The sequence below is a fragment of the Streptopelia decaocto genome, assembly GCF_964273445.1.
Source record: "Streptopelia decaocto genome assembly, chromosome: 7".
Lineage (NCBI taxonomy): Eukaryota > Metazoa > Chordata > Aves > Columbiformes > Columbidae > Streptopelia > Streptopelia decaocto.
The window spans coordinates 55,281,145-55,299,179 of NC_138661.1; the positions used below are offsets into that span (position 1 = coordinate 55,281,145).

Genomic DNA, 18,035 nt, shown 5'->3' on the forward strand with positions numbered 1-18,035 from the left:
AACTAGGAGATAGAACATTAGTTGCCATAGAGAGACAATTAGCAACTTCCTCCATTCTTCTCACCTTTCATTAGTAGTACATTTTTATTTAATTTGTTTTTTGGGGGTTTATTATCTATTAGACTTTCCTGAAAATATTTTCAGCAAGAAGCAAAACATCTACTTCTCTGCAGTTTTCTATATTTCTTAAAATTCCAGGCATTTCTGCCTCTGTCCGTACTATAGCTGTCACTTGAGAAAAAAATACATACTTTGTAAAACCCATTGAAATTGTTTATATAAGGCATAATACTGTCTAAATATCGGATTGGCAGGATGAAATACCTAAGAACAATCAGTTTGAAAGCTTGTTCTTATGTGTTTCAACTTGGAAGAACTCACTGAGCATCTGTGCTTTTTATATCATTAGTGCCTCATTTCTAAGTTAAAAAGGTACTGAGACTTTCTTGCTCCCCATGTTGAACCACATACTAACAGAAGTATTTTCTTGTAATGCTTTATATGCTGAAAATAATTCTGTAGTTCTGAGATAGTTAGGAGAACATGGAGATTACATTACTTCAGTTATTGGCAGAAATTCATTTTGCAGATGCTTTTGTGAAGGCCTACGGGTCCACTTGCAAATATTCCCCCAGAGATCAAGCACAAAGAACATCAACTCTTTGGCTGCTTTTTTCAAATCCTTCAAGTATGGACTTGCTTACAGCAGATACAGCCAGAACTTCTTGGCCTTCTTGGGATGGTTGTAATTTATTACTCTAAGTAATATAACCTTTCTCTGAAAAATAGATCATTTATGGTGTGGGGGTTTTTGTTTGTTTGATTCATTGATTGATTGATTGGTTTCCTATCAAAATTCTATCCAGATTAAAAAGCCAGCCTATTATCTTGATAACAGTAAATGTACACTTTGCCTGCATGAGGATTGAAAGGTCAGGCCAAAATTGTGTTAGAAAGGGTTAAAGCCAAACTCCTTAGGCGTAATGAGTAAGTATATTTGGGAAAGTAAAAGATGGAAAATCATCATGTGGATTCAAATATGACTTCTTTACTGCGAGTAGAGTAGCTGAATAACAAATGACAACTTTTTCATAAATAATAAATTTTTTTTTTTAATTTGTCACCGATTTCCTAATTGCCCAGATACTGGTTACAAAATGTATAGCAGTATTTTAAAAGATGGAACAACCATTACTTGATATATTTGATTCTTCTCAACTTATATAGCTGTTTGTCTCAATAAATGTTTCAGCATTGACTTACTATGTAACTCATTATAGTTTCACAATAAACATATCGTCTCTCAAAGGACCGTATCTTTGATATGCATATTCCAAGACTTCTGCAACAATGCACAGTACCTCATTAACCACACACACCCCTAAATTGGTCCTACCTGCAGGTCCCTCAGCAAAACTACTGTTCCTTTTTGCAATAAATCTGACTGCAGTTGCAGCCTCCTGTAAAAGCTGAACACCTGTAGCATGGTACTTAACTTAGAATAGTATTAAAATAGTTTTGCCTCTCACATTTGCCACAAACCTGTCTTCTTTTATGTGCACACGTTAGTATACAAATTGCCAAATTGGTGTCAATTGTAAACTAATGGCATTGGAGGCATCATAAATTACCGTGGTGATCCTCAGGAGAAGACACTGCTGTATACGAATGAGTGTTTTGCTCTCAGGGTAATGTATGTCTTCATCTGGCCCAGTAGTCAGCATATTGCCCCGCGTTGATGGATATAGTCAGCTTGAAACTACACTACATTTCACTGCACAATAAACATGGCTGTCAACACCATATAAAGCAAAATCAATTTATCCTGTATGGTCAGTGCGTTTTAAATGAAATTAATGTACTGTGGACCTGTTGGCAAAAAGGTAGTGTATTAGTTATGCATCCTCTGTGTTAGGACTTTTTTCATGTAAATGTATTTCCTATATAGAATTTTTAAAACGGTATACCTATTGTTGTGTTTTCACACTAAATTAGGAAACTTAGTTTTTGCACAATTAAAATATTGTGAGTCAGTCACTGAAATCAGTAAATCTGCAGTCGTTTGCTTAGTGTAAAGAACTAATCTTCTGATTTTTGTCAGGTAAATCTGTGCCGGGAGCTGTAAGAGTTTACAAAAAAAGAATCTTGTTGCTGTTCTAATTTGTTGTCATGTACCTTGCGTTTTCAAGGTGTTGAATTATATGAACAATTTGATGAGGCATAAGACTAAGTATGTCACTCTCCCACTGTAAACACTTTTTGCCTTTCTTTTATAGCTAAGGTGTAAACCTAAAAACATATGTTATCATCACAATTGCAAATGTTTTTCTGGTAAAAGCACACCTTATCTAGGCTTGGTTATCTCTGTCTCCTGTATTAGCTAGTTCTACACCTCATACTCAGTTCCATGAACTCTAAACCCCCATGAAGCTTTGCTGTTTGTGGTCAAGAAGCAGGGCTGGATGCATTAAAAAATCTGGTTAAGTTTAGCATGTACAAGTTGACTTGATGGTGGGTAATGACAGGACACTGGGACACATTAAAGCCCAGCAGGCATGGAGAAGCTGGAGTGCTTGTCTCCCATTCCAGAAGCTCCAGGACGCTGTGCGTGTACCTGTTGAAGGCAGACAGTTTTATTACATACATGTGATTGAATGCTCTAAGACACATCTAGAATTCAGCTAAAGCAGATGCAACTGTAAAATGTTCAGCTTCAAATGTAATCAGACCCATACAACTAGCAGCATGTACCTGGTGTACTATATAATCTATTTTATGAAATGTTTGGCACATGCTTCACTGCTCAAGCAGCAAAGTCATTGTAAACTACTTATGTGAACAGGTCTACATCAGTTTTTATTCTCAAGTGTAACTTTTATGTGAGTTTTGTTGAGCATTCAGAACATGTATGCTACGTTACAGTCTCAAATGGAAGCTTTTTCAAATCTCCATACCTTAACTGGAGAAATACCAGTGCAATTTGTCTCCTCACTCCAGTGTTGATGCCTTCAGCTGGGTGAGCCTGACCCATTACATTGAAATCACTGGATATCCTTTCTGTCCCTCTCTCTCATAGATCTGGCAGCATAAAGAGAGAGAGAAGAAAGAATGAGGCTATAATAAGCACAGCACTGAAAACACTTGCATAATCCACCTAATAATGTTTTGCATCCATCTTGTTTCTTCCTGCCCTGACATTACAGGAAGTAAAGCAATGAATGGCTCTGCAGCTAAACTACAGCAGTATTATTGTTGGCCAACAGGAGGTGCCACTGTGGCTGAAGCTCGAGTCTACCGGGATTCGCGAGGCCGAGCCAGTAGCGAACCGCACATCAAACGACCAATGAATGCTTTCATGGTTTGGGCAAAGGATGAGCGTCGAAAAATTCTTCAGGCCTTCCCTGACATGCACAACTCCAACATTAGCAAAATCCTAGGTAAGTGCAAGACAATGAACAAATTGTGACTGTCATTGAACCAAAACTGGGGGAGGCGTAGAAGGCTTTGCTATAGTAGTGGCGATTGGCAGAGGTTAGTTATTTTTGGAGCTGTGGAAAGATGAGGTTATTTATATTGGTGACACAGGCTAGTTACTTCCTTCTTGGATGTGCAACTTCCCTAATTCTAAGATATATTTTGTTCAGGAGATGTTCACTGACATTGGAATTACTGCAACTTAAACAAATGAAGACTCACAGCTTGTTTTCATTTTCATTCCCTTCCCTTTCATTTTCTGTCCCTTCCAACAGCAGAGTTCACAATGTGCTTCAAAAGGAATGTTTTGTGAAATCTGTTGCAAGAGTGTATCCTGATAAAAGGTCTAATTGCAAGATCCCATTAGAAATCACCTGAACTACAAATCACCTGAATGCAAAATTATACTTGCTGGAGTAATTACTGAGAAAAAAAATAATAAAGTACAAAATCAAAATCAAAGGTTTATGTCAGACAGTGCAGTATCAAAGAAAAAAAAACTGGCATAGTTCAAAAGACCTGTACATGCATATCTTTTCACATGCAAAATGATCATTGATTCAAAATGTTACAATATTCAAAAAGCTAAGGAGCCACTAGTATCATACAATTAAAATACTGCTTTGTTAAAAGACACCATAGTTAATATTTAATTTGTATTGACTGGGATGATCAGGGAATATACCATGGATTATATTTTGCCACTGTTGAAATAAATTGGCTCATTTTTGAGAAATTTTGATTTGCTTGTTAAGACCCCTCCGGAGAATTAGCAACATCCGTGAGAATGAGCGTTGAAATGTTAAAACCCATATTTGCTCCTGAGTCTTTGAAGTTAAAGACAGATTCCAAATGTACCTCGTAATAAATAAAAGTAAAAATCATGTTTCCTCTGTAATCATTTTATTGTAAACTTGAGTTCAAATATTTTCTTACCAAAGTTTGTTGCATGTTAGTTCAATCAGAGGCACGAATACACAGAAATAAATGTTACTTTGTCCTAAAACTTCCAAAATCTTACTTAGTACTTCTCATATTTTTGTCTACCATCTAAGTAAGTTATATGAATAGCCTTTCAGTTTTGTATAAGACCTGCACTGTTTCACTGTTGGCAGCTGTAGGGATTCTATATTATTTGTGTGCATTCTGTGAAAAAACTATTAGGAGCATAGTAACTGTATTCATTAAAATGTAAACTTCCAGCATAAATATTTCAGAAGTGCCAGCAATTGGGTGTTTGTTAACCATGGAATTAACCTGTCAGTATCTGCTCTGCCACAAATAAGTCTGTGTCTATATATCTGTGCAACTTTTCTGGGACAATGAGAAAAGAGACTGATATATTAGAACTGACACAGAGTATTGCTGGCTATGGATAATATTTATACAACTTTTCCATTTGTTGATCTATGAAAAATCTTGGTAAAAGAATAGCTTCCACCCACAGCTGTAATAGTTTTATTCATCTAAAAGACACCAAAAAGCTATTTTCTGCAATTTTTAGCCCCTGGAAAAAAAAATCCCTTCTCTATTCAAGTGTTTAGATAGGTCCTTATAAACAATACAAGAGATCTGAATACTTTTTCCTCTTCCTGTGTACACTTTGTTATTTTTTTAACTTTTTTATTGGTGCAACTTCCAATGAGAGTTTACAGTACCTGAAGTTGTGTATATAATTACAATGTGCTTTCTGGTTGTCTTCTTCTTTTTTTTTTTTTTTTAATATAAGTTTGCTAAATGTAACTTTCTCAGTGCAGTTCTGTGCATTTATTACATCTGGTTGGAAGGTAATATGCATAACAGGATTTAAAATATGGTAAGGCGCCAATATTATGCCAAGCTTATATCAGAAGATCAGTAAATTTAAGGCAACCAGACAGCAAGGGATTTTTCATAATTTTTTAAAATCTATAAGGTTTTGTTATTTTTCTTCCTCCTTCATAGCAAGGTATTAATATCTATTAGTAGGATTGTAAAACCAGATAAAACTATAAAAGAAGCATGTATCCCTAGGCAATCTGTTAAGCTTATAACAAGAAAAGCATGGTTGTAGACCTTACTTAACCGTAACACTGTGTGTGGTATTACAAAGGTATAGAATTATTCACAGATTAATGCTCATATTGTAAAAAAAAAATAAATAAAATGTCTGTTTAGCAGCATGAAGCAGAGATTTTGAGAAGCAGCTATTGATTTGGAGTGCACCTATTTAATAGAGATTTATCTATGTTTGGTCTGCAGAAGTATCTGAAAGTCAAGCTTCTTTTAAGGTGTCTCTGGTTGTGCATCCCAATATATGTGCTGGCTGATGTAAATTCAAATCAGTTTATTTAATTAAATTATTCAAAATGTGTTTATTATAACAAAAAGTCATGTTGAAATGTTTTGTGTAAAGCTAAACCTGCTTTACTTGAGCACTCACTAACGTTTTGTGTTAATAGGATCTCGCTGGAAGTCCATGTCAAATCAAGAGAAACAACCTTATTATGAAGAGCAGGCACGGCTAAGTAAAATCCACCTAGAAAAGTACCCTAATTATAAATACAAACCTCGACCAAAACGTACCTGCATTGTTGATGGAAAGAAATTGCGTATTGGTGAATACAAACAACTGATGAGGTCTCGAAGGCAGGAGATGAGGCAGTTTTTTACCGTAGGGTGAGTACTATTGTTGTAATTGTTTTCAAAGACAGAGCATGCTGTTCGAAAACAAATAGACTTATCAGTTTAAGTCACTGACTAATGTTATTTAGAAGGTAAAGATCTGAACCTGTAAAACCTTATTAAAAAATAAGATATATCATGGAATATAGAGCTATCAGCTTGCCACTGAATGCTGATTATGAGACTGATTATGGAATTCTTTAAAGATAAAAGAAGTTGTTTCCCATTAGCCTGAAAGGTTTACATCATGTGTTTTGTGAGTTATTAGTAAGCTAATCCCTTCTGGGTTAGTAACAACTCCAGGATCATTTCCTAAATTAAGACAATAACAAAGAGAAAGCACAAAAGATTATTCCTGTGTGGAATAAGGAGTCAGGAGAGTGGGGAAAAGGGAAAAGGAAGAGGAATAATAGAAGTTCCATTAGAAACACACATGAATAATATTATAGCATGAGGCTGTTAGGAATTTTGTTATATATAGAACTGTGGAAAAAAATACTTTAAAAAAATAAATGTTTTAGGAAGTGTATCTCAAGTAGTGCATAGATAGATGGGGTAGATTTACAACTTGAAATATATGGCTCAAAAAGATCCTGGCACAGTTTTAAAAACAATATCTGTTTTTTTAACAGTATTTCCTCTAGTCTTCAGCAGAGAAAGCAGCACTACGAAAGGCTAAAGACAACCAAAGTCCAGTGAAACAACTGCACCATAACTGATTTCTCTCCTCTTTTTTCATGAATTAATCTGTGATGTTCAGTGCACTAACACAATGTTTCTGGTGGTTTACAGAGAATTTAAAAGCTATCTCCCGTGCCAGCCTTTCCAAATTCACAATGTTCTGCTTATTTCTCTAATCACAATAGTCTCCTTTTGTTGGGTACTTCACTACCAGATAATTGACCTTGACGTCGATTATGTGCCCTCATTTTTGGCTTGGGATGCAGAACTCCTGTTGCAGTCAATTATTTTGTGGTACAGCATGCAACAATGTGGGCTCTTTCTTCAACCAGTAAATAGAAGTGGGTTTGATATCTTGAAATAGCCTTCCTGTCCATAGTTTTGACATTGTTTTTTGTTCTTCATTATGAGGGAAATTGTTTACTAATAGGCTTCCATCAAAATTGTACATAGGACTCTAAATAGAAATTTGAATTTATACATTGCCAAGTATATTGAGATTGAGGGAATGAAACTCTAGCTTATGTCTTCCAAAGCAGATTGACAGACTGGACAATTTGAGAATTGTTTGCTAATTCAAAACAGCATTAAGCAGGAGCATTTTACATATTGGAAGTGGTGGCTAAATATGGAGGTGAATATGGAGGATGGATTTAAGAAACTTCTAAAAGTGTCTACTTAAAGAGTGATATTGTGATAAAATAAATATATATATAACAAAAGCTATTCAAAATTAAACTGCTGGTGGAACCAAAATGTAACATCTTTCTCATATATCAAATAGTCTCGTTGCAAAGACAACAAGAATGTCACAATTTTTTTGAAAGGACTGGTTCTAGTTCATATTTATGTTAAATCCAGTTCACCATACTCCATTCATGTTGAAGAAGTTTTAAAGTAAGAGTAAATTACCTTTGTGCACTTATATAATGATGCGGTGTACTTTGCCAGAAACAATTACTCTTAGTTATGCAAATGATGAAAAAGGGGGTATGAAGTCTAATGAATGTGTTCAGTAAAGGTGAAGTGAGATCCATGTTGCAGTTAAATATAAATATAAATTTTGATACTGAGCAAACACAGACTGTGATTTTAAAAATTTATTTCATTATTTTCTGTGACTTCTCACTGTTGCCCCAAATTCCCTTTTTCCCTAAAGAAAAAATTAAAACAAAATTCTGGGAAGAGACCAAGTAAAAAAGGTGAAAAAAACAGACAAGGACACTTTCCTGAATTGAAACATTAAACCTGGCATTATTTATTTCAGCAGAATAGTTTACTGAGTAATAAACCCCAATATTTAATCCAAATCAGATTATCATGAAGTGAAACACAGCAATTGAGCCCATTAACTTTTTAAACTTACTCTTCCTTGTGTTTAACATAAATATCACATAAAACATCAGCTGAAACAGTTTTCCTAACTGACCTTGTTCACCCATCATTTTTCCACTGTTTTGATGGAACGAACAGCATAAACTGTCCTTCAGAACTGTAGATGTGACAGTTGAGATCAGTTTCCTTTTCAGAATTAAATAGGAGACAAATGTGTTTTTTAGGATGGAATATACTCTCTGTTTAAAGTAAATATTTCAGTGTAAGAAAGAGCAAAAAAGTACAAAACAGACTCCAATGAAATATCCCCAGTGCTTCATACTGCTTGAAGTTCTACTGTTTTTTCTTATTCTTTTTAAAGACCATACCGATTAAGCAGGGAACACGCATGTCAAAATGGCAAAAAAATATCCTAACAGGATGAAAAGATAAATAGGAGATATGAAGAGAAAGGCAGACTTTCAAAACAGGTGACTAGAGCAAAGTATAAATAGCAAGAAAAAAATTATTATTTCATAGTTGTGTTTGGAATCCTCTTATACCAAATGTACATTTATTGCTTAAGCAATCGAGTAAGGGCGGGCTCCTATCAGATGCCCCTGGGTGAGCCATTGGCCAGCATAGAATAATCCTGCCTTGTATACAACTGAAACACCCCCCACCACAAAAGCAGAAGGAGTTTTACACTGCTTGAACTTTTAAAATGCAAAAAGGTCATACTGCTTACTCCAGTGAGCCACATTCTTTGGTAAACATTGGTAAGATGCACAAAAGTTGTTTAGAGAATCTCAATATACAAACTAGCCAGGCTTTAAAATAAAAGATGAATAAGCTAATGGACGGCCAGGTTCTGTTCTGATTTTTGAAGAAAAGCTATCAAAAAAATACACAACAGTGAAAATTTCTTGGAATAAATTGGGCAGGAAATTCAGGTTTTGAGAAAATGTTATATATGTGATAGACCAGCACAAAAATCTAGGAACTGGCAAGTATTTTAAAGAACAGAATGGAATTTAAAATGTGCATAGGCCTTCTGTTGCATCCTTACAGGTACGAATTTTGTTCCAAATGAGGCAGATAATTTACAGAAATAATTCATGTTTAATGCAGAGGACATTAAAAAATTGCTGGTTTTAATCTACTGGAAGCTGAATCTGTCTTAAAAATAACTGAGTTATTTTTAATAATAAAATTATTAATGGGAAATTCTGAATGATAACTTCAGTCTAAGTTAATCCCTGAAAGAACTTCAAGTGATCTACAATTTATCTTCAATAGTATTTCTTTGTAATGCATAAATAAATGTGAACTAACAAATGGATCATATATAAACCATAAATTCAGACATTTTAAGCGAAGAGTCTGTCTTTTGTTGCCTTGTCTTACAAAAATAATTCAATTCTCAGTCATTTTTACAGTCTAATACACTCTAAATACAAGCATATGATATATACATTTCTCTGCAAAATGATGTAAGCAGTAACTTTTCTTGTGTTTTACCAGTGTAAGATGTTTAGAATAAACCCTTTATAGTGTTTATAACTACTGTACACACATATTCTGAATGTTACTAGACTACAGTTTTGAACAAGGCTGTAATATTATACTCCTGTAGCTTGAATTTAAAGTAAGTACACAATGGATGCTTTTGTGAGATTTACTGTTATTTCATTCCTTAGGGGAATGTAAGTTCCAGGGGTGTGTAACATATAAGCATTTTCCTTAATGCAATCGATTTTGCTTCAGTCCTTTAAAGAGCTGTCAGAAAATAGTTGGGAAGGGATCAGAAAACAATCGTAATTTGCCAATTTAAATGTTTAGCTAGTTTTGCAAAAATCAAAAGTGGAACATTCTCCAGGAAAATCCGAAGAATATTAATGCCACAAACTTGTGAGCAGGTCAGTTTGCTTAAGAATTTTCATGTTACCTCCTTTTTGATGTTTACTTAACTATTTTGGGCCAAATCATCGGCCCCAGACTGGACAGACATGTTAGCAATGCTGGCAGAGCAGAGAGGCGAGTGACCTGTCGTAACTGGCCACATAAGGATTTATTTGGCAAAGAGGAGATGGTGGAGACAGGAGCGGTTTGAAGCCAGAGTACGTAGCCATGCATCACTGTTCCTCACAGAACTGGATAGGAAGATTAATGCTGGGTTCTGGAAATCTTAACCAGACAAAAATAATCCCTGCTTTAACCATGTGCAACTGAGCTGAATTGTAACCTGTAGCTTGCAATAAAGTATGTTTTTATCTCCTCACTGCAAGGTCCAATGATAGGCAAAACTCTAGCTAGAGACAAGGATTGAATATGTGGAATTTAATATTATAAAAAAATACCATTAACATTAATGCCTTTAAGAACTACAAATGAAAGAAACCATGATGGCAAGAGTCATAGGTTAGAAACTCCAACTCTTCCTTTCAGCGAGAGTGGTTAGTATTTAAATAAATGCTCTTCGTCTCCATCCTATACAATTTAATTACTTAGAAAATGATAACACTTATCTCCAGTAACATATGCCATCCATATAGTTTGTGATATCTTAAAATAAGGCTTCCTGGGATGTAATGGAGCAACTTGAGCTGAATTTACAGCAACAACCTGATCAGCTCTACATATTAATAATAACAGGGTTCAAGTGAGAGGTAGGTGTCCATTTACTGTGGGTGTGTGGGTGCCCGTGTTTAAGTGCTAGCAAATTTTTGCTAGCAAGTGGGTAGCAATTTGAGACACTTCCCATTTAGACTGTACAGTTACCACAGGTTTACAGGCCCATGGCAAGATACAGGTAATCTGAAGCTCACAGTTATTACTCACCCAGCAGCAGGCATGCACACCATGTCTGATTTTTGTTTAACATGTGAAAAAGAACTGCATTTAGGAATTACAAATTCAGCGAGCCTTTAACTTTTCTGTTACACTAGTGAAGTTCTTTACCAGTTAGATACAGTCTGTAATTTGTCATCCATTTGGTGCATTCTCGAGTAAAAGTTATCTCTGGAAATTCTGCTTCATTATGCTCAAATGACCTGCTTCCTTTATACTTTGAAATGGTTCGTACTTGGACAACTATACCCCGTCTCATTGAAAGGCAGATATGCAAAAGTGTTTTGCTGACTTGATAAGCACTTGAAAGAACATCTGAATTTCTTAACTTGGTCTGTCCTTCAGGGCCTAACACTGACAATCGTCACTTTATCCGGACACCTCACAGCCCCATCCTAAACAGATATATTTTCCTTTTTGCTGTTGATGGCAATTTGCTTCTAAAAAAGTGCAAAATTTTTTGGGGGAGAGGTAGAGGTGGTTACTACGGTTCTGGTCCTTACTGTCATCTATAACAAAAGAGCAGCTTGCACTCAATCATTCTTTGAGTAGATTTTACAACTCTTACTGGAAGAGTTGTAAAAACAACTGTTCTCAAAACATGTTTGGCATTAATATTGTGATGTTCTTTGGTGAATGACTGAGGATGCTTTGTTTTGTGAATTTTTATTCTAAGAAATATTAGAAAAAGACTAGTACCATTCGTTATTAGATGGGCAGATTAGAGAGAATTGTGTATGGCCTGGTGACAACAGTGTAGAATTTTGCAGGTGACAATGTGTGGGTTTCTTTTTCCTTTGCTTTGTGGAAACAGTCATAAATGTGAACCTTTTCTGTGTCTAAAAGTTGTGGGGGAGGTACATTTGAGTTTTTAACAGTAATAGTTTATACTCCTGACAACATGCAAGCCTAAAACAGAAATGTTCCCATGTGAGGTAGGTGTTCAATTTTATGGATAAAGTATTGAAAGATGTTTGCAGAAAACCACTTGCAAGCAAATACATTGGCTGAAAATTGCTTTCACAGAACATTTATCAGACCATTTAAAAAGTGAAAATTTAGTGAAAAATCCCTAGCTGTTTGTAAACCGTCTGCAAATCATCATTTGCAAACAGGAGTATAATGACTGTGTCAAATGAATTACTGCAATGCTTTTGCTTGCTGCTAGCCAGGTGTACCAGACTTGTACAGCAGATGTTTGAATGTCTAAAGCTGTGCAGAGGCTCTGAGAGTCAGGCTAGCAGCACCAGCAATGACAGTAATGCATATTATTTTACTATTATCTTACACAGAATGTTCATGATTTGGCTCTCCGTATTGATTCCCAAACCTGAAGCACTTTAGTTTACTAGTAAGTCTGTAGTGTGATATTTTTCAAAAATAGTATTAATCAATGAATAAAGACTCAACATTTAGGGTCTTATAAATAAGTTTTACATAATTTTGTATATTGATTTAGCCAATGATTAAGAATTTGTGAGAAACTGGTTTATGGAACATCCTTTTCTCAATTTGAGCATAGAATGACATCGTGGTCAAGAAGCTATGGGTTTTTTAGACTATCCAAACTCATCTGATGCTGTTTCTCCTGCTAAAATTATACAATATTTCTCTAATACTTGGTCAATATCGCTCTAAAGAAGATTTGAAATACATTGAAAGATATTGTTCTGTAAATATGTTATGCAAATAGGTTAGTGTGTTCAATAACTAGGCAGCACTAAACCAGCATCTTCCAGGGCACTTGGGTGTTTCTGGCAGTGGAGTGTATTAAGTATTGCACCTAAGGTACAATGAAGAATCTTTTCCTTCAGACAAGTTACATCCCTTCTTTTTCTCTTAGCTTTACTAAAGGTAATGATCCAGAAATAATATCAGAATATTTGTATGACTGTTTTGGTATAGAAAGTATGTTATTCATTAATTAACCCAAATGTAAGAAGTAGATTTAATTAATTTGTAGCCAATAAGGGCTTGACCGTGGAATGGGTCAGCAACAGGACATTTACTCAGCATTTGAATAAACGTACATCACCGTAAGAAGAGACATTGCATCACTTAGTACAACTATGTACGTGCTCACAGTAAAGCTTGTATTGAATTGCTTGACTGGCAGTGACATAAGCTAATTTTTGTTGAAGTGTGGTATTGCTCCAGTATGCTTAAAATCACACACCCATGAAAAACACAACATTGCATAGTGCAAAGTTAGACATCAGAATGTAAGATGTATCAAAAGTAGAGGTAGTGCACCCTTAATTGAGTCCTCACGTATGTTTGCATTATCAGAATAAATCAGATCTGACGTTGGGTCCTCAGGAGGGAAGTCTTAATTTCTGTAGACTGTCTGTTACCATAGAAAAAAAGAACTTAAAGTATTAGCTCCTGAAGAACAAATGACATTCTGATCATGGATTTAAATAAAAATTAAAAAAAAAACAGCAAAAAGTATCAGAAATATTTCTAAGTGATACAGAAATGTCTTAGCACTTAAATAGTGAATTACACACTTGCAGTTGGACAATGTTTCCTAGTCACCTGTCTGCCCATTTAGGTGCTTGCAGGTAATCTTGAGGTCCACTCATTAACAGAAGCTCTTGTCAGGAGTTTGGAGGATTTAGATTTTGCATAGATGATGTCTGCACTGGCAGCTGGGCATCACACAGGTGCCTGAAGCCTTTTGATGATCTCTGTCCAAGTTCTGGTTCGCAGTATGGTTTAAATAAACACATGCAATACACAAAAGAATCAATGTCTGGTAGTCACTAAACTGTTTACTCTCCAGTCATCCTTGTTGGGAGATAAGATGAACCGGTTCTGTACAGGACCAGACTGTGAACTCCAGAGGAACACATGGCGCCTTTCTAGGAAACCGCTAGCTTTTCTTTAATTTGGACTTGCAGAAGGTTTTCCCTCCTCTGACCATAGGTAATCACATTCCCCTCTTGTTTTTCCTTCCAGACAACAGCCTCAAATTCCAATCACCACGGGAACGGGGGTTGTGTATCCTGGTGCTATTACCATGGCGACTACTACGCCATCACCTCAGATGACATCAGATTGCTCGAGCACCTCTGCCAGCCCGGAGCCCAGCATCCCCGTCATTCAGAGCACTTATGGTATGAAGACGGACAGCGGAAGCCTTGCTGGAAATGAAATGATAAATGGAGAGGATGAAATAGAAATGTACGAGGACTATGAGGATGATCCCAAATCAGACTATAGTAGTGAAAACGAAGCCCATGAGGCAGTCAGTGCCAACTGAGGAGTGTTCACAGAATTAAAGTACTCAGACTCATTTGGGTTTTTTTGGGTTTCTTTTGAACAAAAGTTCTTAAAGAGCCTGCATGCATGTGTGGCTCCTACAGTTACATCAGCAGAATGGTCTTAAATGTTTCTTAATGTGTGAGACAGATTGTTTCCCTAATTTTTCATGAACTTGGGTTTTTTGTTTTTGTTTTTAAATTTAGATGAAGACATATATTAAATATCAGGCATCAGGACTTGAAAACTTATATGAATCAATAGCTGTCTTACAAGTCTTACCTTTTGTCTTTCTCCTTTTGGATGCTGATAAAGGTTTAAGTTACTGTTTTAGATGGGGGTTCTACATTCTCACTCAGGTATGCTGTGCCAGCCTACAGGTTGTGAATGTGTTTTTATTCTGGATTATTTTAGAAAACAAAAACTGCAGATTTCATATTGTGAAACAGAACAAGTCCACAAGTGTGCACATCTGTGCATCATAGCTTGTCTTTAAAAAATAGTCTCTGAATTCCCTTTTTTCCATATGTATAGCTGAACTTCTGATGTGCCAAACTTTTCGTAACTTTTGAATCTTAACACTTAAAAAAAAGTCTTAAAGGAGACACTGTAAAGTCTTAGACAATCCTTTGGCATCTTAAAAAAATTATATATAAAACCTAATTTTTTCCAGAATATGGTAAAGTACTCAGGAATCTGGAGACAAGATATTCTTAAGTAGTGAACATGGTTGCCATAGTGCATGTGCCCAATTGCTTTTGCCTCTTGATGTGCCATTAGTGTGAAATTTTAAGTAAGCACAAAAGAGCGATCACCAGCTATGGACAAGCCTGTCTTAGCAGTGTGAGGCCACCTCTGATTACATTCTCTACCCCTCTGCTTTTAACCCTTGCATTCAGTCTTAACACATTTTCTCTTAAATAATTTATTCATTCCAGAATGTCAAGGGTCCAAATACTTAATATTTATTTTTAAAAGTACTGTTGGTGGCATTACACTTACAATTCCTTACTGATATTTTAAAGAGCCGCTTCTTTCTCCTTCCCTAAATTACACAGGTATATGAAAATAAAAGTGCACCTGCTACTAAAATGAACATGACATTTATGAATGAGAAATTCAGTTGTTGCTGTAACACTGTATGTTCAAGGAGCACTTGGAAACACTCTGCTCTATGTAATGCAAAATAGAGTACTCATATGTACATACAGTACAAATATTCCTAAAAAAATGTGTTTATAGTTATAAACCTCTATATTTAAGACAGCAAAGGCAGATGTAAAATCCAAACTGCATGTACAGTCCACCATGATGAATTTTTAGGGCCTGTAGAATCCTGCAGTGAATCACGGCTCTGTACATCATGTTCCTGTTGTCACCTGAAAGAACTGTTTGCTACCTTAAGTATTTATGCAGTGATTTATATGTGAGACTCCTAGTGGGGAGGGAAGGCCACACCAATTTTTCCCTTGCAAAGCTGGGAAAAATTGGTGCATCAAAAATATTTATTGAATAGTAGTCATGTGGGAATCTCAGCCAGATCTTGATGAATGCTTATCAAGTTCTTCGGGATCTTTGGATATAAGGTGCTATAGAAACTAATTTTTTAATTTGTATTACTTCTAGAAACTATTGCTATTGCTAGTGAAAATTCTAGAAGATATACAGGATACAGATATTCAAAGATTGCAATTTTATTACATTTCAGAGCCAGAGAAGAAATTGCCTTTCTTCTTTTCCCTCACACTCCACTCCTGTTCACAAGTACATCACTGCATATATATATGCAGATCCAATGGGCCTGGTGCATACGTGTGCTGAAGCTTCTCCATCCCCTCAGCTTTTGTTTTGAATTGAATGTCTTCAGCACATTGGTGATAAATTCAGCCTCCGGCTGAGAGGCATGAGTGGGCCTAGAGCAGCTCCTCTTGAAGTCTGTGGGAATCTTCCCACAAGCTGAACGGCTTCGTGTAGGGCGCAGACAATGACAGCAGTACAGTGTTAATGCTGGCTGTCCTCCTGCTGGCAACCTGTCTTGCAGAGATTCGTGTGAGGTGCAATGACAAGATGCTGTACCAGGAGCAGCCATTTTCCTCATAGCCCCACTAATACCCGTTGGAGCAGAGATAGCCATTGTTGCCACTGTAGGAATCACATTGAAATGTGCGAGAACAAACCCCAAGACAAAGAAGATTGTTCAATTTACAGGACAATTTATAAAGATAATGGCATAGAAACACAATGGTCAAATTTCTCTGACCATTTTGTAATTTGGAGCAAAATGCTATATTTTTAATATTTATTTAAATGTGTTCTGAGTCCATGTCTAATAAGCAATAAACTGGTCTAGCCAAGACTTTAAAGGCATATGCTGTGTCATTAGCTGGTGAGCGCCCTCTTTAAGCTGGCTAAGGTACTGATAGAAAGTGTTTTTTGTTCTTATGATTGCTTGGGAATTTGAACTGGTTTTAATACATTCAGCTTGGATTGGGGGGAGGATAACATTATTTCCTAAAAAAACAAATGACTATTTATTAATGTCTTACATAATTCTCCAGTTAGAAGTATCTCTCCCTCCCCCCATATCACTTTCTCTCTTGCTCTCTTTTTTTTTTTCTGGTTTTGTTGCATAGGTAGAATGCTGTATTGTTAGCATTGTATTTTATGTAATTATTATTTTTTTTGCACAAAGGCAAACTTTTAGATTAGTTGGTTAATTTTTTAAAATTTTATGACCATGCCAAAATAATATTCTGCAGGCTTGTGGAGAACAAAGGACTGTTCTTTAGGACTGAAACTTGATTTTGCGTGTAGTACAAAAAAACACACACTCACAGATGTTGTTTCGTAAGTGTTATAAGCACTGGATATAAATGGTATTTTTTATCACTTCTGACTAATGTGAAACTGTTGTACGAAAACTACATGAACAAAAGTCATCTGTTTCGACTCGTGTGGGCCTGCCTCACAGTTGCCGGATTTGAGTCATTTTTATGTCTTGTTATTTCATTTATTTATGCAAAATACATGTATGTATGAACACTTTGTTTTAGCTCCAGCCCTGCCTCAGTGCTGATGCTCTGTATGTTAAAGCCACATTCTTGAAAATGACTGGCTGTTCAGGAATCGCCAGCTGGTAAAAATTGCATTTATTGGCTGGGGAGTGGGAGGAACATATTTGAATCTGAATTGTGCATATGAGCATTTTATTCTATTTATTAGCCGACATTGGCTCTAAAATGTCAGTAGAAATCAAGGAAGGACAATCATAAGGATAAAAACCCAACATTTTTACTTTATTAATCGGAGCTCAAAACAAAGTTTTTAATGAATTTACCATCTCATTTTAGAATTTTTTTTAAATTGTGTAAATATAACATAGGAAATAGAATTTATTTTTTGTTCATGGATACTTAGTGAAGTATAAGTTATGTATTTACTTTTGTTCTATATCAGTGTATGTTGGTCCATATTAAATGCTGACAAGTCACTGTACCTCATGTAGATGCTGAATTTACACTCGCAGTGTGAGCGCAGTATTGTGGACCTGTAGCTGGGACAGCAAGATGCCTCACTTGTGCTCTCACTGATTTTTAATAGCATATTCCACAAACACAGAATACTTCCTTCTTTTTTAGAAAGTCGATAATTTAAACATACCCTATTTCTGATGCATTTGATAGGAAACACAGTCTTCTGAATCCAAGTAAAACTGATGTGATACTTCACTTCTTAATAAGAATGACATTTGGAAGTCAAAAGCATATCCCTGGAAAGATTATCATGAA

General features: G+C 35.8%; 1 protein-coding gene across 17 annotated transcripts in view; it reads left to right on the forward strand.

The window, feature by feature from the left end:
* The window catches only part of SOX6 (SRY-box transcription factor 6), a 375,354-nt gene extending 357,612 nt beyond the window's left edge, over nucleotides 1-17,742 (forward strand). For 16 of the 17 annotated variants that reach the window (XM_082059015.1, XM_082059008.1, XM_082059006.1 and 13 more), the window contains 3 exons: nucleotides 3,204-3,437; nucleotides 5,916-6,132; nucleotides 13,945-17,742. In XM_082059015.1, coding sequence (XP_081915141.1) covers nucleotides 3,204-3,437; nucleotides 5,916-6,132; nucleotides 13,945-14,248 — 755 coding nt within the window. In that variant the 3' untranslated portion in view covers nucleotides 14,249-17,742. The remainder of the gene's footprint in view (nucleotides 1-3,203; nucleotides 3,438-5,915; nucleotides 6,133-13,944) is intronic. The other variant, XM_082059021.1, reaches the window with a different exon arrangement.
* Nucleotides 17,743-18,035: the final 293 nt, after the last annotated feature.